This window comes from Cyprinus carpio, chromosome B24, assembly GCF_018340385.1.
Source record: "Cyprinus carpio isolate SPL01 chromosome B24, ASM1834038v1, whole genome shotgun sequence".
In the NCBI taxonomy this organism is placed as follows: Eukaryota; Metazoa; Chordata; class Actinopteri; order Cypriniformes; family Cyprinidae; genus Cyprinus; species Cyprinus carpio.
The window spans coordinates 2,046,314-2,070,971 of record NC_056620.1 but is presented as its reverse complement, the minus strand read 5'-3'; the positions used below and the strand labels follow the sequence as shown (position 1 = coordinate 2,070,971).

Below are 24,658 nucleotides of genomic sequence, written 5' to 3'. Positions count from 1 at the left end.
TCACTGCAGCAGGTTTGTGTGTAAAGCTCTGAAAGCCTCGTGTTCACATGCTACGAGGAGCTTGCTGATTAAAGAGCTTCTCCTGCATATAGAACAAGATATTAGCTCACATGCGTGCCAGACGTATTGGATTCTTTCCTTTTTCATTTCTGTTAATAAGAAACAGAGACAGACGCAGCGTGCTTCATCAGAGAGGAGAACTGAAGTGGTCTGCATTAGTTTACAGGTGGACATGAGGACTGCTGTCTGAGGCCTTTGTTAGTAAGGTTTAGTCTCAAATACATATTTTGTCATTCTGCATGACTGACTGACTTCTGGAGCAGAAAAGGTGAATTTCTTTATTAAAAAAATTACATTTTAGTCTGTTCCTCACAAAAGACTTGCTTCAGCAAAATCAAGAACACTGTGCGAAGTCTCAGAAATTGTTTTTATTGTGCTTTTTGTCATTTTTTGAGCTTGCAGTCCCAGTCCTAATTTATTTTCACTTCATACTTGTATCATACTTTTAAAAATATTATTTTTAAATTATTTAAATTTTTTATGGTACCTTTTTGAGACATTTTATGTCATTTTGTGAGCTTGATACCCCCCGTCCTTATACTTAAACAAATAATATATAACAATAAAATAATTTCAATAAACCTTAACTAAAAATATATTTCATCTAAATCATTTTAAAGTCTTCATTCATTTTCACTTTTCATCGTTTTCATTTTTCAGTCTTCATTCATTTTCACTTTGTTATTTTTATGTTAATTTATTATTTATGTTATTTAGTATTTTACCCAACCTTTATTATATATCAGTAGTTATTGTATGCATACTTATGGTCTTATGACTTAGTTATTTTTTATTTTTTACATTAAATTATTTTTAAATAAAAATCAAAAGTTCATTTTTAATTATTAATTATTTATTTTTTTACATTAAATTATTTTTAAATAATAATCATTAATAATATAATTTAAATTATTAATATTTTTTTTTTTTTTTGGAGGTGGAAGCCCCAGTACTCATTTATTTTCACATATTACTAATTTTATTTTTATATTAAATTTATTATTATTATTATTATTATTATTATTATTAGAGCTTGGAGAGGGAGTTGTTTTTATATTGCTATTAAAAGTTTTTTTTTTTTTTTTTTTTTTTTTTTTTTCTATTTATTGTCACTCATTGTTATTTATTAATTTATTTATTCTGGAGCTTAACAAATCCCAACCTTATTTTTTTCTTAAATTATTATTATTATTTTAACAAAATCAACTGTCACATGGTTTTGGAATGACAAATTATGGCAGACTTTTCAATTTTGAATGAACTTAGAAATCTCACACTGACAGACACAGTTTCAGTTTGCTGAGACTTAAATGTCGCTCAGAAGTCATTTGTCATGTTCTCACCAGACAAAGCACCTGTGTTTGCGGTGACTCACTGTTCCTGTAAATGAAAGATTTCATGAATATTGAGAAGTGTGTCTCTGGCCAGCTCAGTTGTTTCTCCTGGATGAGGTCAGTCACTGGTTTGGCACTGGTTGGGTTAATCAGTAGCTTCTGCAGTGCTGGTTTATTTGGTTAAAGCATCAGGAGGGTTATAAAGGATCCCTGGCTTCAGAAGCTGCTAACAGTTGTGAACGAATGCTAACAGCATTGGCTCTGATTTGGTTTACTTCCAACCGCTATCCTACTCCTCAGAACACCTGGAATCATTTCTAAGTGTTCAGTCCCCTTATACTGATGTTTAAAACACTGTTTAAAGCATTCGTTCTTCAAGGGAAGGTAATAGATTTCTAATTGTTTTCTTACGGTGTTGGAGGTTTATTTTGCTAAGCTAATGGCTGTTTTGCTTCACGTCTCTCTTGCTGAGGATGTGCTGTGAGCTCCGCGGCCGGCAGAAATGCTTCATTTAGCGTCTGAAAGCAGTCAGGAATCTCAGCGTGCTGTAGATGAGGGAAGATGTTTTTAGGAGAAGGACCAAACCATCGGGTCCAGCTCAACGCATCATCTGAGAGGAGGAACGAGAATGAGGGAGATTGAAAGACAGCTATGTTTACACAGAGTGCCACCATATGTGACGTTCATGTGTATAGAAAGAGTTTTTAAGGTCTACTGAAATGGCAAACGTCAATTCCAGCAAGTTCTCGAAATCCTAAATGTGCCTGAACCTGCGTCACTGATTGCAGCTCTGTTTGCATCTGTAATCTCTGTATGACTGAGTAATATGAGGCTGTTTTGTGTATTTTAACCTATCAGTTTAATTTAAAAAGTTTAAAGTAAAAGATAAATAAATAAATAAAATAAAAAAAATATTAAAATAAAAAAAAAAAGATATATACTCTCTGTATATACTCTATATATATAATTCATGCATGCAATGGCTTGAATGCAGATCTTCTATCATGAGCATATTTTCTTTTCAGAGTTTTAATTATTTATTTATTTTTTAATATATTTTCAGGGTGAGATAATTATCCTAAAATTATAATAAAAAAAGAAAAGAAAGAAAAACTTGAGTATTTGAATATTTGATTTAATTTTACTGTAGAATTTAATTATAAAGAAAAAATATATGTAAATAAAAGTATATTTTTATATATAAAAAAATCCAGCATTCAAAATATTAGTTGTGCAAATGTTCAGTAATCCTTTAAAATCACCTTTTTTTTAATGACATGACAAGTTAAGTTTGTATTCCCTTTAAAATACAATTAACCCAACCTTTTTTTGCACCATGGACATGTCAGACATTGTTAGGTAATAACAATGTATAATTACAAAAGAATAAAATCAATAAAAAGTTTACACCAACCGAAGTTATGTTAACACAACCTTGTGTTTATAAAAATATAATTGTTATTATATTAATATTATATTATCTTAAGTATTAAAAATATGGTTTAAACATATCCACCGGTTTTTCATTAAATATTATATTAGACCATAATTCAAAAATGTTAAGAAAGCTAAAAAAAATGTTTCTTGGTGAAGAACTAATATGTTATACAAAATAACATATATAAAGAAAGCAAAAAAAAAATAGAAATCAAGTTAAAAAAAAATAAATGTGTTTTCTTAAGAAACAATTATTAAACCCCACATAATTATATATTCAAGTTTATTATATATATTATGTTATATTTAAGAAATTACTAATAATTATTATTATTATATTATAGTATTATTATTATTAAAGATTTTTGTGAACGCACTTCATATTTCATTTGACCCAATATTTTCCAAACCAAATTTTCCTCAACTCTGCTGCGACCCTCACGGTCAGTTCTTGGAGGCCACTTTAAACAGGTCGTTTCCACTGGGCGTGGACAGGGGGAATGATCCAGACACGCCAAGTGCCACGGAAGGTCTCGGGCATCACTGGCTGCCCAAAATCTTACACCACAGAAAAAAGGCAAGCCATTGGAAAAAAAAAGTAATCAGCTGGGGTACAAGGCGGGAGAGTGCCATTTTCAGCGATTCTCAGCCTAGAAATCTACAAACAATACGTATTAGAGAAACAATGCGTTTACGCTACACCAGCAAACAGAAACAACGGCTGCGCTTTTGAGAACTATACCGTTGCACTATACATTTCAATGAGACGATTATGGGCCGTTGCAAGGGCGGACTACTACAATTTTCAATGAGACGCACACAGCTGGACTCACATTAATGCATCATCTAGAGTTGATCTGAGAGATTTTATGTGCTGTGCAGCAGTATCATACATCACTGAAACTGTTGTGCACGCATGTGTGTAAAGCAGTCGTGCATGCTGGCATTTATCAAGGTTTATTGTTAGGGGTACACAGACTATTTTATCCAATATGCAGGTGACTTCAGATAATTTTTTAGTACTTGCAAAACTGTTTTCAGAGTCTGTTCCATATGGTGCCTCTGCACGGTTACACCACAACACCACGCAATAGCATTATGAATTAAAAATGTTTACTTTACTTTTTTATTTTATATAAATCTTAACATCTACATTAACATCTAAACTACTGATGGGGGGGGGGGGGGGGGGGGGGGAATTAAAAAATGGTTACTTTACTTTGTTTTTTTTTTATTTTTATTTTTCAAATAAATTATTTTTCACAAAACAAATTAATTATCAAAAAAAAAAAAAAAAATCTACATTAAAATTAGCAAAAAAAAAAAAAAAAATCTTGAATAAAAACTCCTCTAGGTAACGAAAATATCCCTAGTCCTGATAATAATCATAAATGTTTCTTGAGCAGCAAATCGTCTCTAGGTTACGTATGTAACCCTAGTTCCTCGAGGGAACGAGACGCTGCGTCGAGCGCTTTGGGGGGAACGCGTCTAGCGTGAGCGACTCTGAATATCGTGTGAAATCAGTCCAATGGAAGAGCGTGACGTCACGGGCGGGGTGACGTAAGCGACCAGGAAGCTATAAAAGCACATGCCGCGCAGCTGGCATCAGCTTCGAGTACCAGCAAGCGCCGGCAGGGGTGCCGGGGGGTATGGCTCCGAGACGCAGCGTCTCGTTCCCTCGAGGAACTAGGGTTACATACGTAACCTAGAGACGTTCCTCTTCAGGAACTCGAGCTGCGTCGAGCGCTTTGGGGAACGAGTACCAACGCTGCCAGACTCCCAAACCCCTGCCTAGTGGTGTATCCGAAGAGCACAGCTTAGGACGAGAGGACGGATGCGCCTGGAGTGACCGGCATGTCTAGGCCGTAAAATTTTGCAAATGTAGAGGGCGTGGCCACACCCCGCAGCGTTGCAGATGTCCAGCATGGATACACCTGCCAAAAAGGCCTTGGAGGCCGCCATACCCCGTGTGGAGTGAGCCTTGGCTCCCAACAGCGGGGGACGACCAGAGGACTCATAGGTGGCGTTGATAGCCTCGACTATCCAACGACTAATAGACTGCTTAGAAGCAGGAGAACCCCTCTTGGGGGGACCATAGCATACAAGCAATTGGTCTGTTTTTCTCCACAGGGCAGCTCTGTGGACGTATGCGTCCAGTGCTCGAACTGGACACATACAGTTTAGCTTCTCTTGGTCGGGCTCCCGAAAGGGAGGAGGACAGAAAGCCTGCAGCACTACAGGTTGTGGTGTGACAGAGGGGACCTTAGGAACATATCCCGCTCGAGGGTATATGAACGCTTTGGTCATGCCAGGTGCAAAGTCCAGATATGTAGGGGCCACTGAGAGGGCCTGCAAATCTCCTACTCTCCTCAGAGAGGTAATGGCCAACAGAAAGGCGGTTTTTGAAGTGTCAGATGTCTGTCTGAAATATCTTGAATAGGCTCAAATGGAGGTCTGCACAAGGCCTCTAGCAACACAACCAAGTCCCACGGGGGAATACGGGACCGTACTGGAGGTCTCAGCCTCAGCGCACCGCGGAGGAAACGTGTAACTAATGGGTGTCTTCCCAAAGACTGACCATCGAGAAGGGCGTGGTAGGCCGCAATGGCCGCCACGTAGACCTTCAACGTGGAGTGGGTCAACCCTGCAGAGAACCTGGCCTGTAGGAACTCCAGAACTGTACCGACTGGGCAGTTTACTGGGTCTAGCTGGCGGTTTCTGCACCATGAGGTGAAGAGTTTCCACCTCAGGGCGTACAGTTTCCTCGTTGAGGGAGCTCTGGATTGGAGGAGGGTCTCAACAACCTCGGTTGAGAGACCGGATGCTATGAACTGCGCCCCCCTCAGGGCCACACCCACAGCTTCCACAGCTCCGGGCGAGGGTGAATTATCGTGCCCTGCGCCTGTGAGAGTAGGTCTGTCCTGATCGGTATCTCCCAAGGAGAGCCGTCTAGGAGCGAGACCAGATCTGCGAACCATACTCGGCCCGGCCAGAACGGGGCTACTAACAATAGACGGACCCCGTCCCGGCGTACTCTCGCCAGAACTCCCGGGAGCAGAGCAATAGGGGGAAATGCGTACAGACGAAGCCTCGGCCAGGTCTGTACCATAGCGTCCAGTCCCAGGGGAGCTGGATGAACTAGAGAGAACCAAAGGGGACATTGTGCTGTCTCCTGAGTTGCAAAGAGGTCTACTTGAGCTCTGCCAAAAATTCTCCATATCTGCTCCACCACCTCGGGGTGAAGCTTCCATTCCCCGGGCCTCGGCCCCTGCCTCGACAGTATGTCTGCTCCCACATTCAGTTTCCCAGGAATATATACTGCTCTGAGTGAGAGGAGTTTGCCCTGGGACCACACAAGGATCTGGTGCGCCAGCTTGTACAAGGGGCGCGAACGCAGACCTCCCTGGTGGTTGATGTAAGAGACCACCGATGTGTTGTCGGTGCGCACCAACACATGGTGATCCCTTAGGTCTGGGAGGAAGTGCTTCAGTGCACGATAAACTGCTAGCATTTCTAGACAATTGATATGCCATGTCAGATGGCGACCGCTCCACAGACCGCGGGCAGGGTGGCCACTCATGACCGCACCCCAACCAGTGAGGGAAGCATCCGTCGCTAGTGTTACACGGCGACCAGGAGCTCCCAGCACTGGGCCCTGATTCAAGAACCAAGGTTTCTTCCACATGTCTAAGGCACGGAGGCAGCGCCGCGTGACCTTGATAGTTCGAAGTGGATTGCCCCTCGGGGAAAATCCCTTGGTCTTGAGCCACCACTGTAGGGGTCTCATGTACAGCAGGCCAAAAGGTATCACGTTGGACGCAGCTGCCATCAGACCCAACAATTTCTGAAATTGTTTGACAGTGAGTGACTGGCCTTCTTTGACTCTCTCGACTGAGATGAGGATCGACTCGATACGAGCAGGGGACAATCGTGCCTGCATCGTGGTCGAATCCCATACTACACCTAGATAGGTGGTTCTCTGAACTGGAGAAAGTACACTCTTCTTGGCGTTCAGTCTCAAACCCAGCTCCCCCATATGTGCGAGAACGACATCTCGATGCCGAGCCGCAGCCTGCTCTGACTGAGCTAAAATCAACCAATCGTCGATGTAGTTGAGAATGCGGATGCCCTGCATGCGCAGGGGGACCAGAGCCGCATCTACACATTTCGTGAACGTGCGGGGTGAGAGTGCGAGGCCAAAGGGAAGTACTCGATATTGGTAAGCTTCGCCCCCGAAAGCAAACCTCAGAAACTTCCTGTGTTGTGGAAGGATGGATATGTGGAAGTATGCATCTTTGAGATCTATTGTGACAAACCAGTCCTCGGACCTGATCTGCGCTACAACATGCTTGATCGTGAGCATCTTGAACTTCAGTCTCATAACTGATCGATTTAAGACCCGCAGGTCTATGATCGGACGCAACCCCCCATCCTTCTTTGGAACTATGAAATAACGGCTGTAAAATCCGGATTCCCTGTCTTGAGGAGGGACCACCTCGATGGCCTCCTTCTCTAATAGGGCTTTCACTTCTTGTTCCATAACCAGACCCTGCTCGGGGCCGACTATCGTCGGAGTAACCCCGTTGAACATCGGCGGTGCAGAGCCGAACTGAATACGGTAACCTTTCTCTACCGTGTGCAGGACCCATTGAGATACATTTGGCAGTAGTTTCCACGCTGGCAAATAATCTACTAAGGGAATCAGTCTCTCGAGACTGACCTCTGGTGTAAGAGGCCCCCGCAGGGGTGGCGAGCGTCTCAGCCCCGCTACGCGCACGGGCGGAAGATACTGAGAATGATGCTCGCTGGGGACCGCTGCGCCCTGGAACACTGGCAGGGTTGGCAGACCGGCCCCCAGAGGGCGCTGAGGCGAGACGGGCACCGTGTAATGCGGTGTGCACCGCTCTACCCCCGAGCAGAGGCTGCCCTCTGACGCCCTGGCTCTCTGGCGTCAGGGCTTCTTGGCCGAGGCCTTCTTAGCATCAATGACTGCCCTCAAATCTTGTTTGGGCCTCGAAGACCTCGGCCGAGAGCGTCGCTGAGGCTCCCGTTCCCTTTGCGGGGGAGCACGAGAGGCGACGCTCAGCTTTTGAGCCTCTCGGTATGAGGAGCTAGGGTGCGGCTGGGGCATCTCCCGCCCAGATGCCCTGAGGGAGCGACGAGGGAGGAATTTATGGAACGCCGCCGCCGCCTGTTTGCGAGCCTCCTGAAACCTGTCGACGACAGTGTTGACTGCGTCGCCGAACAGGCCAGAAGGCTGGATCGGGGCGTCCATAAGGCAGACCCTGTCCCGCTCTTTCATTTCAGACAGGGTCAGCCACAAATGCCTCTCCGCAGCCACCATAGCTGCCATGGACCGCCCAATCGCTCGGGCGGTCTCCTTGGTGGCGCGGAGGGAGAGATCAGCGGTCCTTCTGAGCTCAGTGATGCCATCGGACTTGATCTCCTCTCCCTCATCAAGCTCCTTCAGCAGGTCAGCCTGGTACGCCTGTAACACCGCCATGGTGTGCAGACACGCACCAGCCTGACCTGCTGCCGCATACCCTTTGCCCACCAAAGCCGAAGTTGTTCTGAGCGGCTTGGAGGGCAATGCCGGGGCCTTCAGAGACGATGCCGTACCGGGGGACAGATAGCTCGCGAGCGTCTGTTCCACCCGGGGGGCATCGCTCTGGAGAATGGCCTCTCAATCCCCACTACATTGCCGTAGTAATCTGAAGAGGGGATATACAGGCGGGCTGAGAATGGCCTCTTCCACGATCTAGCGATCTCTTCATGTAGATCGGGAAAAAAAAAAGGAAGGCCCCGGCAAGGAGGTGGCTGACTCGCCCGCAGCAAAAGCGTTCGTCGAGCTTGCTTTTCTGCGGTTCGGTTGTTTTCTCGGCGGGCCAGTCAAGACTCAACTTGGCCACCGCACGAGTCACCACCTCCAAGAGCTCCTCATACCTAGGCGAGTGGGGTGGCGAATCCCTGTCGACAGACTCCACATCGACCTCCTCGGAGGAAGAGAGGCGGAGTGTCGATCCCTCTCCCTGGGTGGAAGGAACCGCAGAGCGTGCTTCCGACTCCAGAGATTGGGCGCCGGATCTGGCAGAAGTGGAAGGAGATAGGGACTCGCCCGTCTCCATTCCCTCTGTCAGATCCACTTGCGAACCCCACGAGTGCAGCTGCCGTTCTGCCTCGGCAGAAGCGGGGCCAGCACCGCGGGGAACGCTGGCGAAGGCTCCCTCCTCAAAGAGAGCCCTCCGGGAACGAAGCAGCCGCACCGACATCCTCTCACAATGCGGACAGTCGGCCCCCTCGAGAGCCGACTCGGCATGCTTCGAACCCAGGCAGACCACGCACAGACTGTGTGTATCCCCGCTCGTAATGTAGCGCGGGCAGGGAGGGACACACAGTCTGAAACGCGATCCGGATTCGCCTTTGGAATGTTTAGATTTCGCCTTGCACTTGGACATTGCTTGGAGCTCTACTGGACAGACAACAGTAAATAAGACTCACAAGACAAAATGACATGCACACACAGAGCGCTTGCTGAAGACGCGAAGCTGATGCCAGCTGCGCGGCATGTGCTTTTATAGCTTCCTGGTCGCTTACGTCACCCCGCCCGTGACGTCACGCTCTTCCATTGGACTGATTTCACACGATATTCAGAGTCGCTCACGCTAGACGCGTTCCCCAAAGCGCTCGACGCAGCTCGAGTTCCTGAAGAGGAACAGCATATTAGAATGATTTCTGAAGATCATGTGACACTGAAGACTGGAGTAATGATGCTGAAAGTTCAGCTTCGATCACAGCAAAAAAATTTAATTTTAACAGATATTCACACAGAAAACAGTTAATTCAGTTAATAATATTTCACAGTATTGGTGACTTTTTTACTGCAATCTCATGCAGCATTGGTGAGGCTTCTTTTTAAAAACAGAAAAAAAAAAAAATAAATATATATATATATATATATTCCAAACTTTTAACTGCTGATGTGTGTTGTGTGGATTTTATTTTATTTATTTATTTATTTATTTATTCATTTATTTATTTATTTTATTTTATTTTATTTTATTTTATTTTATTTTATTTTATTTTATTTTATTTTTATTTTATTTTTTCTCAATCAGTGCGTTTATGGGTAGCATCATAATAAGATGGGATAATTGTATTGCATTACAAAATAGATTAAAGAATACACTGAACTTTGTTTAATGAGTAAATAAAATTTCAGTTAATTTTTTCACCAAATTTCCATTTTAAATTAAGAGATAAAAAAGGAATACTAAATAAATGTTTAATTAAATACACAGAAAAAAAGAAAAAGAAAAATATATTTCCATTTCCATTTAAACCACGTTATGTTCCATTTCCATGTAAGGAAAGGAGACACTTTTTTTTTTTTGCTCTCCAAAGCCACTTTTTACTCATTAAGTGTTTTATTTATGCACACACACATGCAAATCCCTGACCCGAGCAGCCAAGCCCATTCGCTCCCATTGAGGCATTTCCAGAATTCCTCCTCTACAGGATTCCATAAGCAGGATTAATGTTGTCTCCGCACTGGCGCATGTTTGAAGTGTGTGCCTGCTGTGTCTTTGTGAGGAACCCTTAACGAGAAAAACAAGTGGATTAAATGCATGAAAGGTCATTAAGCAGACGAGTTCAGGGAGTTTCGGCTAGGATCTGAATGGGCCGAGTCTCAAAGCGTGTTTAGTCTACAAGCTTTTGCTCTTCCTCCCTCTTGTTCTCCACATCCTCTCCTCCACCTCCTCCCACGACCACACAGCGAAGATAATGGGCCTCATATTTGGGCCATCCATCAGTGCCTTAAACTACAGAAAGGAGTTATGCGCACTTTCCCTCACCGTCTCGCACACACACACACACACATATACAGTACATTAGGGAAAAGGAGGCAAAAATGACCTCAAGAGTTAAAAATGTGACGGATAATCTGTCTGACACCTCACTTTGCATCCAGGGGAGCCATTTATATTTCATATTATTTTAGCACACTTTTTTCACCCTCCATCTGCAGATAAACGCAACCCCGATATGCACATTTGTCTTCAGCGAGGGATGTAAATTATAAAAGTGAATTAGGAGGGAAGGATTTATTGAGGAAAAAGGTGAGACAGCATCTTTTTTTTTTCTCTTTCTGGCATGTTTTCTTTACTCTCTTTCTCTCTTTCTCCACCCCGGCAACTCTACGCGAGATGTGGGACCGTCGTTGGGCTTGAAGAAGTCGAGTTCTTTGGAAAGCCTCCAGACAGCTGTTGCCGAGGCGACGCTCAACGGAGACGTCTCGTTCCACAGGCCACGCCCCAGAATCATCAGGGGGCGGGGCTGCAACGAGAGCTTCCGGGCGGCCATCGACAAGTCTTACGACAAGCCAGGTGTGACCATAGTCAACCCCGATGAAGACGACGAAGGGATGGAAACGTGTAAGTATTGGAGAAAAATCATGTAGATTGGCATTGAAGGAGATATTTGAATCATATCTAGAGACTTGGATATCATGAGTTTGTCCCAGTTTGCATAGTAGCCATCCTAAATCGTATTCGGCATTAGTGTGTCCCAAATCATAGTATGTTTAAATGAGTATCAGGGATGGTTTACTATTTACGGTGAAAATTTAAAGTGCAATGGCTAATATTGGCCACAACCCATTGCGTATCGGAAGGGGATTCAATTAGAAATACAAACACTAAGAAAAGTGTTAAAAAACTACAAACATGGTGGATGTGCGAGACCGAGGAATAAGTGAAGAGATTTAGGGGGCATTTACGTGACACTATTTTCAACTAAAAACATCAAAAATGTTATGTGTTTTGGTCGTTAATTTACATGACAACAAACTTTTGAAAACAGATTTCAAAGTGGAAGTTTTTCAAAACAATGCCATTATCGTCTCCGTGTAAACTACAAAACGTGAATTTATGAAAATGGTGATGTCATGCGTATTTAATGTTTAGTCTACAGGTATGTGCGCAGGTGCGTAGTGTTTCTTAACAAATTGACATCGCCATCTACTGGCTTGGCATGCATAATACAGGGATTTTAATTGTTTTCTGATCTGTGTGAATGGGGATCATTTTGACGACATTTTCGTCCATACATGAATCTTTTAAAAAAAATGCAAAGAAAATTTCAATATCTAACCTGATGAAAAAATAATTATTTAAAAGTTACCCACATTATATTTCATCTGAAACAACATTGCAAACTTTCATAAAGATACGTTTGGTCATTCACTTTTAAATGCATCATTATGCAGACACATTGGGAGATATCTCTGCATTAAAGATACGTGATTGGCAGATCAATGTGCCTCTTCATTTCTTTCCAATATAGTAGTTTCTTCAAATTAAAACAGCAGGATCCACACTCATTTATGAACTTAATCCATGTTTAGATTTTTATTGTACAAAAAGCACAAATTGATTATCAGGATCATCGAACGTTTCGGCACTAGGTCTACCTCAGTGAATTTTTTAACAATACTTTTGCAAAAAGTTAAATTTAAAAGGAAGAGTTGGGACTAATGATCATCAGGTGGAAACTCTGATTACAGGTGCGTTTAACAGACTAAATAACCCTTAATCAATACATCCAAACATACTGTATAAACAAACAGAAACAAACACTTTCTAGTGCCGAAACATTTGATTGTGACGTTTTTAATTGTGACAAGATGATTGTGAGGAGTGTATTCTGCTACACACTTAAAAGTATGTACTTTTTCTTCACAAAAGAGTACACACTTTTAGAACAGTGTAAGAAGGCGAACTGGGATGCAGCAATGCTCTTTGCTTGGCCCAGCAAGAAACCGATCACCCTAGCAACCACCGAAAATACTCCGGTAACACCCTAGCAACCACTAGAAGCTGCATGGTAACATAATTTCAGTCTCATTAGAGTGTGTGCCAGTGATTTCTGTGTGCAGCGACAAACATGGCACGAGCTGAGCTGTCTGATTTTTCAGATTGTTATGAACCGTTTGTCTTTCTATTTATGAGTCAGTCAAAATAATTCACATTTGCATTACCAGACTCACAGTGAATCATTCAAGTTCCACATTGTCCTTGTATTAATCTCAAAATAAATCAGGGGCCGGTTGCACCAGTTGTGCTTAAATTACAGCCTAGCCTAGTTTTAACCTACAGTAAGTGAGGTAAACATATGCATTAAGCACACACAGATTATGACTAAAAGCATTGTGTTATGCGTAGTCTAGCAAACGGCGGTGAGTTTTGCATGAACACAAAACACTTGTGTATGTAAACGCAACAGATGATTATTTAGTGCAGCCTGTGCCTCGTCATCTGCTTTCTTAACCTCCTGTTTTCTCTTTGTATTGAAAATGGCAACTCATGTAATCACAGCTATTACCATAATTGTGCAGGCACAGTAAAGGCGATCTGACACAATATCAATGCCAATTTCATCAGATGTCTCGGACAATGACTGGCCCAGAATATATTACGAGATGCCCACCAATTGAGGTTCACTTTATAGACAGATCTCAGTAGAGAAACAAGGCAGTGGGTCTCATGAGGACGTCTTGTGTTATTCTGAAGATTAGAATAGCAGGAGAGATCCTCCCGCTGTAAGTAGGTCAGGCCTTCCCTCAAAGACCCGAAAGGAAATAAACAGCCAATAAGCATGTGTATAACTTTCACTATTCATTTCACCCATGACCAAATGAATTTCCAGACGTCCTCACTGGGCATTTTTCTCTAATGGGGCCTGGGTTTTAAAGGGATATTTCCCAATGCACACAAACTCAGTGGTTTATTAAATTCATTTTGGGTTCATTTTTACGGTTCATTGATTGCTTGCAGCAGCGATTTGTATTCTTTTCATATTTTAGATTGCTTAATTTATTAACCCATTTTAAAATATTGCCAAGGTTTCTTGCACTGAAGGTTTTTTTTTTTTTTTTTTTTTTTTGGCATAATAAGCAAGGAATCAAATTAAAATATGTATACAGTACTTGTCAAACATTTGGAAGCATTATAGTTTTTAAAACTGGTTTTATTTATTGTGAAATGTTATTACAATTTAAAATAAATATTTAATATATGTTAATATATGGTAAAATTGAATTTACTCCTGTGATCAAAGCTGAATTTTCAATTTCTTCAGTGTCACATGATCCTTCAGAATAAGCTGATTTGCTCCTCAAGAAACATTTATGATTATTATCAATGTTGAAAACCATTTTTATGCAAAATCCGTGATATGCTACCATTCAAATGTTTGTGTTTTTGATTGAATAAACACAGCCTTGGTGAGCAGAAGAGACTTCGTTTAAAACGTTTAAAAATTGTAATGTTTCCAAACTTTTGACAAGTACTGTATTTTTTAACTGGAAGTGATAAAACGTATATAGTTTCACACGGTTTGCGATCCGAGTTCAATAATACAGTGTTAGTCCCTAGTGCTGTGAAATGAGTTTATGACAGACCTGTCTATTTAATAACACCTGCCGGGGGAAAATCATGCCATCCCTTTGTTCTCCATTAAAAGCAAGCAGATTTTTTTTTTTTTTTTTTCCAAGAGTCGAATTATTCCCCTCAATCTCTTTGTTCTTGTAAGCTGTGTCCACATTGGGCTAAATACTGTCTTATCTCTTCGGCGGAGCAATAGAGGGCAAATGCGTGAGATTCTGCGGTGGAAGCATATTGCATTTCTCGTCTTCCAATATTCAAATAACTCTGTTTTTCAATTTAGATAAGAGGAACCTGCCTGTGCCTGTCACCGAGGTTAATAGTCAAAAGTTGACAGATAAGAGCAGGCTTTTTCTTTCCACACAGACACTTTTATTTACATAGAATGTGAATTTGGCATCACCCGAGGAAAAATGTGTCACTCGGAGATATCCAGCCGGGAAAATGAGTTGGGCTGTGTTTCGTTGTGTTTTATGTTTTTAAATATCAGACTGAAATGCGCTCGGCTCTTTTTCCCACCGGGTTTTTAGCCAGAGTGCCAATTTCAAGACTCCATTAGAAGTGATCGGCGTTCTAAAGGAGAAATGAATACTGTGGCACGTCAAAAGGAGACGACTAATGATGCCTTTTGATTGGGGTGTCAAAACATTTACCACTCAGTCCTGTGTAGCTGAAATTCGCCGTTAATTACTGTAATTAATTTCTTTTAACATTTCGGTCAACAGTTAGCACAACCGTAACTTACTGTGATAACCGTTTTAATAAAAAGGCCATTGATCTGTGAAGCCGCTGCTGTATTGACTGCAGCTCTATAGGCACGAATCTGCTTTTTCAACTTAACAGGGATGTTTATAAATGAGAAGAGCCCTGTCCAATGCATTCTTCCCTGTGTTATTGGTTGCACTTTATTTCAATAGTCCCCTTTAGCATAAAATTGGACGATATACAGCACAGTAATGATTTTATAGATAAAATAAAATGTACACAAACCTGTATTTTAATGAAGAAATGCATCAATTCGATGGTGCTTAGAACTATTCTCTACTGAAGAGGACACACAGTATCCACAATAAATAACTCAACCGCTGGGCTACATCTGACCCAGGATCCGAGTAACACAAAAACTACCCAAACACTGAAAAAATAACCCCCAAAAAATGTTTTGTATGCATGTTTTCTTAAAAAAAAAAAAAAAAAAAAAAAATCTTAAAATATTTTTTTGACTCTACTTCTACAAAATGATCAGTAAATATTGATTTTTTTTTATATATTATTATTCTTCTTCTTATTATTATTATTTATTTTTATTTTTTTTCAGTTAATGAAGGTTCATAATTGTGCAATATTTCTTGTTTTTTTTTTTTTTTCTCTCAATGCAACAAGATAGTTTTATTTTTAATAAATATATTTAAAATATAAAATATTTTAAATTGAATGCTTTTATTAATTTCATCCATTGCATCCGTCATGTTTTCTCACTGAAACTCTCCAAACTCTGGGCTGAACAAAAGTTCTTCAAAATGACTTGAACACAGTTACTTCTAGTCAGTAGAATTTCTAAAGTGGACTGTCAAAATAAAATGTTACCTATTATTTTTTATTTCGTCTCCTGAGATTCAGTCTTTCTGAAGGCAAGACTGATTTTTGAACATTCGTTGATGCTTGGACTATCCAGAATCATTTCCGTCATTTCATGAAAAGATGTAGAAATGTCCACAATGACTAATTTCAAAGGCTAGTTTTAATTGCTGTATGCATCTGAGCTTGGTCGCCTTTGCTCTCAGCTATCCGATAAGTAGCCGACGAGAAAAAAAAATGAATGAAAATGATATCCAACTAAACCTTGTTAGCATTATCTCCTGAGCTGAAAAAAGATTTGTATTTATTAAAAAAGAATTCTATAATTGTTCAATGCACTGATTTCACACACTCCATGTTTTATGCTGATCCATTCTGATATTGTTTCAGTAGATGGCAGAATGACAGAAAACACTGAAAGTGAATAAAACAAAAGGAACGTTAAACCGCTCATCTGAGCAGACGGAAATATCTGTGATGGTCTCTCGCTTTCACGAGGCCTTTCTTCCAGTTCTCACTCGCGTCAGAGATTTGCTGGTTATTAATAAGCTGTAATCACACAGGCATCTGTCTCCAGTGCCGTTACGTCGCTCTATTCAAAAGCTTTTTGCTTTTAGTGCCCTCTAATTTTTTTCCTCCTTTCTGAGCGTTTTTAAACTTACAATTAGTGACAAATTAATCACGTCCAGACCATCAGGAATGGAGACAGTAGCTGTAATCAGACGCTTGCTGAAATGGAAATGAGCAACATCAGCCAGCTGCGGTCCCTTATGATTATACTGATATGCGACGTATCACGAAGATAGGTGGTGGAGGATGAATTAGCATTGCAAACCATACTTCAAAATAAAATGTTCCCACAGAGAGTCGCTGGCTTTTCCAAAACAGCATCAAAGTACTTGCATTAATATATCATTAATGAAACACATCATCCCGTTGACTGGAATCCATAAAATAAGCGTTACAAAATTCATGGGCTATCAGATGTTAAGAGTGCTCTGAGAATATGATCCTCCTTCGGCTTGTCCATTAGAAGAGATGAACTCTTTGTCTTCCAAGTAAACATCTTAATAGTGTGGTGACGTGATAAAATACTCGTTCAGCAAAGCAATTCTTTCTGAAATGATCGACAAACACAAAACGTGGAAATCAAAGAGTTATTCTGAAACACACTCAGCAGTGTTGGGGAAAGTTACTTTTAAAAGTAATGTGTTACAATATTGTGTCACGAAGTTACTTTTTATGGAAAATTATGTGTTACGTTACTTTTGTGTTACTTTTGCATTACTTTTTAAATCTGGACTGGACTTGTTTTTCTTTAATATATAAAATAATAATAATAATAAAATCTTTAGCAATAAAAAACACAATCATTATGCTTATCTAAAGTCATTTTGTTGCCCCAACACAGCACATTCAGTCTGCTTTTTTCTATACAATCAAAGCATCCAGTCAAGGTCTAGGGCTTTTATATTCTGACTGCATGATGTCTAGACCTCAGCTTCAGCAGAAGAAACTATTATACAGTAATCGATGGTCAAAAAACTGCAGAAGTGGTACTGTGGTACTGCAGATACTTTGTTCAGAGCGGTGAGGTGAACAGAAGACGGGCCTGTTCTGGTGCACTTTAGCCTTTTGAACTTCTAAGTTCACTTTCTCTGATAAATAAATCTAATAAGCTACCAACAACGCAAATAGACACCCCCCAACTAGATGGAATAACCTCATTTGAGACCGCCGAACTGTGGTGGGAAGATGTGACCCTTTAGAAGCAAAAAGATAATGGGGTTCCTTCAGATGGAGTAACCTCTGAGGTAAAACTCAGCTAAGGAAAAATGAAAAGAGATTCAGACAAGATGAGGAGCTCACGAGCCTCTGTTAGATATGGTTGGACTTGAAGACGAGGTCTCATTAAGATGTTTTATTAAGTCAATGTTTAAAGAAGTCAGACCGTTGAGAGTTTCTGCATTAGCCCAAATTCCTTATCAGTGAAACTATGGTATCAGTTGAGCTACAGTTATACAAATTACTAAACATTATTTTATTTTATTTTATTTTATTTTATTTTATTTTAAATGTTTGTGGTACTTGCCTGGTAAAAATATTATTATTATCATTATTATTATTATTAGTAGTACTAGAAGTAGTATTATCATCATTCAATGAAACTGTGGTTTCAGTCTACTATTACTATTATATAAATCACTAGAGATATTTTATTTTATTGAAAATGTTAGTGAAACTTGCAGCACAGCCACTTTAATTATTTTATTTTATTTTATTTTATTTTATAGAAAATGTTTTTAGCGATATTTTGGAAACATTTTTTATTTATTATTATTAGATAGTAGTAGTAGTAGTAGTAATAGTAGTAGTATCATCATTAAAATAAACATTAATTCTATATTATTATTATTATTATTATTATTATTAGTAGTAGTAGTAGTAGTAGTAATAGTAGTAGTATCATCATTCAATGAAACTTTTAGTCTACTATTACTATTATATAAATCACTAGATATTTTAGAGTTATTTTAGAGATATCTAGAGATATTTTATTTTATTGAAAATGTTAGTGAAACTTGCAAAACAGCCACTTTAATAATAATAATAATAATAATAATAATTATTATTATTATTATTATTATTATTATTATTATTATTATTATTATTATTTAACTAGTGTGTCGTTTTTGGTTTTATTTGGCAAACCTAACCTTGTGCGACAAAGTGTTGCTCTTTTTATTAAGAGCTTGCAGTGACTTACATATAGTCTGATTTCAACATTCATGTTTATTTGTCTGTTTCTCAACCATCTCAGTGGAAGAAGATACAGAGGAGAGCTCACGATCAGGCCGCGACTCCATTTCCACAGCCACTGACCTCACCCTCCCACCCTCCAACACAGAGAAACAGCTGAACGGAGGGCGCACCAAAGAGGACAAGAAGAAGGGGCGAGGAGAGAAGGACAAGAAAGACAAGAACAAAGCAAAGAAAGGCGTGCTGAAGGGCCTTGGCGACATGTTCAGGTAGAGTGAACAGCCTTAAGTTTTTCATTATACTACCTTATTTTATTTAATTTAATTTAAACTTTATTTTATTTTATTTATTTTATTTTATTTTATTTTATTTTATTTTATTTTATTTTATTTTATTTTATTTTTTTTTTATTTTATTTTATTTTATTTTATTTATTTTGCATTTATTGAATTGAATTGAATTGAATTTAAAATTACAACACTACCTTCCAAAAAAAACAAACACAATAATAATAATAATTATTATTATTATTATTATTATTATTAACCATATATAGTTCAATTGTGGTTTCAGTTGAACTGCTGTTAAAAAAAAAAAAAATAAAAAAATTTACTTTACTTTACTTTACTTTACTTTACTTTACTTTACTTTAATAAAAATGTTAGTAATACCTGGCAAAACAATCACCTTAATTGTATAATTATTATTAAAATAAAATAAAATAAAATAATAAATAAATAAATGAATAAATAAATGAATACAAACAAAAAACAAACAAACAAATAAATAAATATTAAGTCACTATAAATTATTTTATTTAATTTTATTACATTAAATTACTTTAATTTGTTACTTTAATTTTATTCTTGAATTGAATTGAAAAATGTTAGTACTACTTTAGTACTACTATTATTATTATTAACCATATATAGTTCAATTGTGGTTTCAGTTGAACTGCTGTTAAATAAGTCACTATAAATTACTTTACTTTACTTTACTTTACTTTACTTTACTTTACTTTACTCCACCCCATCCTGCCAAAACAATCACCTTAATTTGTAAAATTATTATTATAATAAAAGGATTTCCAGTTTCTCAAACCAAACTAAGCGGTAAAAAAAGGTTTATTTTATTTTATTTTATTTTATTTTATTTTATTTTATTTTATTTTATTTTATTTTATTTTATTTTATTTTATTTTATTTTATTTTATTTTATTAATTTACCTTGACCCACACTCTTGCTATGATTTGTTGATGCCAGAGGCAGTTTAGATTGAGGTTATTTTTAATAAGGGAATGTTTTATTCATCAATGCATAGGTTTCCTGCTTATATTCATCACTGGTAATTGCTGAACTGAAAACTTTTCTGAAATATACACATTAATGTGCAAGGCAGCAAACGTGCGGCTTCTGTGTTCCTGTAAACAGCTTTGTTGCCTAGTTAAATGTCACCCCAACTGTGACTGATTTGCAGAATTTCACCGCCAGCTTCACCCTACATAGAGGTCGAATCGGTTAATTTTGAAAATAAATCCATATGGAGGATTAACATTTTCTCTGCTTCTCCTCGCAAAGCTCCTCCAGAGGGACGAGACAGGTACAGATAACACACTTTTGGGGGCTGCTATCATGAAAAGGTCCTTTCCTGGTCTCCCGCCCCTCTGGGCTCTTTGAAATAACGCGTCGTGCATCCATTTGGTAGAGAACGCAGGAAGCGTTTCCCAGTGCCAGGCTAATTATGCCGGGGCCTCCATTAATTATTCTGATTTGGTGCTCATTTGAATCCCGCATAAATTATCCACACTCTTATCTGCACAATAAGTTGTTTTGAGGTGGATTAGCGTAATGGGATTAGTTAGCGTAGTGCATTGCATGCTGTTCAGTAATAAACAATAAAAACGACAAGTGTTTCCAGGTCATGTTTCAGGAGCACTAAAGGGTTAGTTTTAGTGCCCCTTGATTCGTGCTCCACCACTCCAGCACTCTTTTGTCCTGTAGAATGAATGCCATGGACAATTACTAGGCTGTAATGACATGTAGTAGTAATTGTAGAAGTAGTATATTTTAAACTATATATTTTAGTAAAACAATTTTATCAAAAAAAAATAGCATTTTATTTAATGGCAAATACTTATGGCAAATGTTATGTTAATGCAAATTCGCCATTCTGACCAACAGGAAAGCTGCTTGGTTTGAAACTGACCGAAACTAAGAGCTGTTTTTTTTTTTATAAATCTCAGTGCTACTGACAATTGATCTGTTTGCACAAGAAATGCTGCTAATGTGACCTTACCTTTATATGAGTTAATACTGTCTGAGCATGATGGGTGTTGTAGGTCTGAGAGTGTGTAAAACTGTTGTAGATATTATTTGTAGCGACAAAAGGTTTGTAGATGATATTTAAAAACATTGTAGCCCTGCATTTTTTGAAAAGTAGTGCTCCTCACCAATCAATGCTGACTGCCGATTCAACCGTAGCTTCCCCAACCATGTCCACTATTCATCACGTGTTGCTTTAGAGCTGAAGCGCATGATACACGCTGTAATGCTGGACATTGTTGGAGGTCACCCAAGGTTGTGGTGTGCCCTCATGTCGTACTGAGACCTTGAGAACAGCTCGTCGATGCTTAGTCCATGCTGGCCTTCCCAAAGGAGAGGAGCTGTTTTGGATTTACAGCTTCAGTGATGAGGCAGAATGAGCTTCAGGTGTTTGTCATCACACACTGCTGGCAGCTTTCACAACCCCTGCTCTCGGCTCTTGGAACCCTATTGCTGCGTTTAGTCTTCTCATTATTTTACTTTTGGTTTTTATTATTCTATTTTTTTTTTTTTATCCTAAAAGTGTCCCAGAAGAGGTTGTTTACCATTTTTGGGAGTTGCCAACAGGGCAGCTCTGTGAAAAGTTCTATATTTGTATTTTCCTCTAGCCTATGTCTCAGGAACCATATGGGCTTAATTTCTGAAGTCTTTCCCGGCTGTTCATCCAACTTGCATGAAAATTGGCGTATATCATCTAGAGGCAACCTTGACAAAAAGTTGTCAAAATAATTTTGATTTATTAAATCACAGATTTGAGCCAATAACATTTTCAGGCGTTGCACATTATTACTAAATTGGCTTGTAACACAAAATCCAAAGTTCACAAAAAAACTTACAACACAATTTCAATTCAATGTCATGATACAAAACAAACCAAACATCAATATCATATCCTATTCAAAGTAAAAATAAAAATAAAAAAAAAAACAAGTTGCCTAATGGAAGATTTAACTTGCATTTAAACCAGCTGCATTTACATAATCCACACAATCTGTTCTTTCAGATTTAACATTTCTGGTCAATTTTGGGATAATTCTGGTGGCTAGATATAGCCCAGGTCCCTCTATCAATGCAATCCCTTTTTTTGAACCAGTCACTAAGAGAAAATTGCATATAAAGCAGTTTTCCGTAACAAGCTGACAAGTGACATGTCAAAGTTGAATACTTAAGGGTATGATTATGTTCAAAGCTGTAACTCTAATAGGAGCAATAGTAATATATTGTCTACTTAGCAAACCCACCAACAGTTATAGATGGAAGGAGGTCAAATTAACTCAATAGCAGAGGAGTCAGAGGTGGAAATGTATATGCATTTAGTGAGGGAGTGGGAAGGCTTGCAAATGTTCATTAAGAACTGAAGCGCAGGTCTGGACCCCAGCGGAGACGCTCACGCAGCACAGAAGCATCCTCCTTTACTCTCATTACATCTACCCCTCCTCTGAGAGCCATCAGAAACTCCCATCACATACACACACACACACACACACCTTGCCAGGAGAGTATGGATTACTGACATTCAACTCCTCTTCTCTCTCATTGTGTTTTTGTTAACACTCATACAGATTCACTTCTGCAATACACACTCATCTGCAGTCTCTCAAGGCCCATTTAACTGTAGCCCTTCACTTTTTTATCTCTTCCATCTCAGTATGAAGCACACACACATGAGGAGGTCTCTGAGGCATTTGCAATACACTGCAATTGGAGCTCATCTGCATGCGTGTGTAAACGTGCACTGATGAGCTGTGTGCTTAATGGACACACTGATTGAAAGAGCATTAAAATCAGAGCTGAAAGAGAGGAAGAGAGATATGAGGTGATCAAAGAATAAATAAACAGAAATCACTAATCAACAAAAACTAAAAAAATTAATTAATTACCATGCAGAATCAACCAACACAATTTCAAAAAAGTTTTTTTTTTGGTTGTAGAATCCACTTGTAAAAAAAAGTGTCCTAGAATTCACTCGCCAAATAAAGGTTGCAGAATACATTTTCAAGATTTTTTTTTTTTTTTTTGGCCAAAATGGTTCTAGAAAACATCTAGAATACTCTCAATAAAGGTGCTAAATGTCATTTCATTTAAAAGTTTTATAATTGACTTCATTCACCATATCAATACAGAGTTATTTATTTGTTAGTGTGTTTGTTTATTCATTTGTTTAAGTTGTCAAAAGTTTTCTGTAATTAATTCTTAAAGGTTTAAAATCTCACTCTCAGTCACTCTCAGGTGCTAAATTTCATTTGATTAAAAAGGTTTTAGAATTGAATTAATTCACCATATTGTTGGGTTTATTATTATTATTATTTATTTGTTTGTTGATTTGTTTCACTTTTCCAAAAGTTTTCTAGTATTCATTCTAAATAAAGCTTTGAAAATTAATTTCATTAAAAAGTAAAGAATTTACTTACTTAATTCGCCATATCATTATTTTTTATTTATTTATTTGTTTATTTCTGTTTTCAAAAAGTGATCTAGAATTCACTTCTAAAAAAGTTATAGAATTTGCTTCCAAATTAATAAATTAAATTATTTATATAATTATTTATATGTGTCCCTTTAAAAGAAATGTTCTACAATTATTTTGCTAAAAACGTGTTGTAGAAGTCATGAGCTAAATAAAAAAAAGTTCCTTGAAATCATTTCAGTAAAAAATTTCTTCATTCGCCATATTTATTATTATTATTATTATTATTATTATTATTATTATTATTATTATTATTATACTGTACTTAGCGATTAGGTTTTCTTTTTTTTTTTTAAAGGGTTTTGCTGTATCTAGAGGCCAGAACCATAATATTATAGCGGTTTAAATACTGTTTTGATTTGGGTCAATATGTAAGCACCCAGAAGACCCTAACAACCGCTTACCAATGCCTTAGCATGCAGCTGAGCAATCTGACAGCAGCATGCTTGATGTTATTACTGTAGCTTAATGGCAGCTCTTGATGTAAGCCTTACTTCAGAACACATGGTGCGTGAGGCGGCTGTATATCTATGGGTGTTAGATGTCATGCTGACTGCACATGGATCGAATGAATAGGTCATCAGCTCTGAACTGTGACATGCGTGCAAGCATTCAACAAATGACCTGAAAGGAGTTAGATGCCACTCATCTTCGCTTGTCCTTACGGCTTTATCATACATGCACCATAAACGTGTCTGACATTCTCTTTGACCCGGCCTTTAACATCAGCTCCTAACCGTATAAGGCCTGTTGATGTGTCCACACCTCACCCGACCCTGTTAGCATGTCAGGCAGCTCACTGCACCTGATCTGTGTGTGACATTAAAAGAACAGTTCACCCTCATATTATTCCAAATGCAAATTAATATATTTTATATTCATATATAAATTAATATGGTATTATTTATTATCCTAAAAATAAATATATTTGGGCTGTCAAGCAATTGAATTTTTTTTTTCTCTGATTAATTAGACGATGTACCAATTACTTGTGAATTGTGATTTAATTGCACATCAATTTGTGAAAAATAAATAAATAAATAAAAACATTGAATAGACATTATGAAGTAGCTTTAGAAAGAAATGTTTGATTCAGCAGTCTCAGATAAACTCTTAAGGCTAAATGTAAAGTGGCACAGATTCTTCAGAGGTGCCATGAATGCATTTACACTGCAACTGGAATTGCATTATGCTATTTTAGCATTATTAATCAGCTTTAAATGGGCATTATTATTATATATCTTTTTTTTTAAATAATG

The 24,658-nt window shown here is 38.5% G+C and overlaps 1 protein-coding gene across 5 annotated transcripts in view; it reads left to right on the top strand.

Annotated features, from left to right (window-relative positions):
* The window catches only part of LOC109070279 (partitioning defective 3 homolog), a 455,709-nt gene that overhangs the window by 303,765 nt on the left and 127,286 nt on the right, over window positions 1–24,658 (top strand). For all 5 annotated transcript variants that reach the window (XM_042751639.1, XM_042751638.1, XM_042751637.1 and 2 more), the window contains 2 exons: window positions 11,020–11,263; window positions 18,672–18,879. In XM_042751639.1, the coding sequence (XP_042607573.1) occupies window positions 11,020–11,263; window positions 18,672–18,879 (452 nt within the window). The remainder of the gene's footprint in view (window positions 1–11,019; window positions 11,264–18,671; window positions 18,880–24,658) is intronic.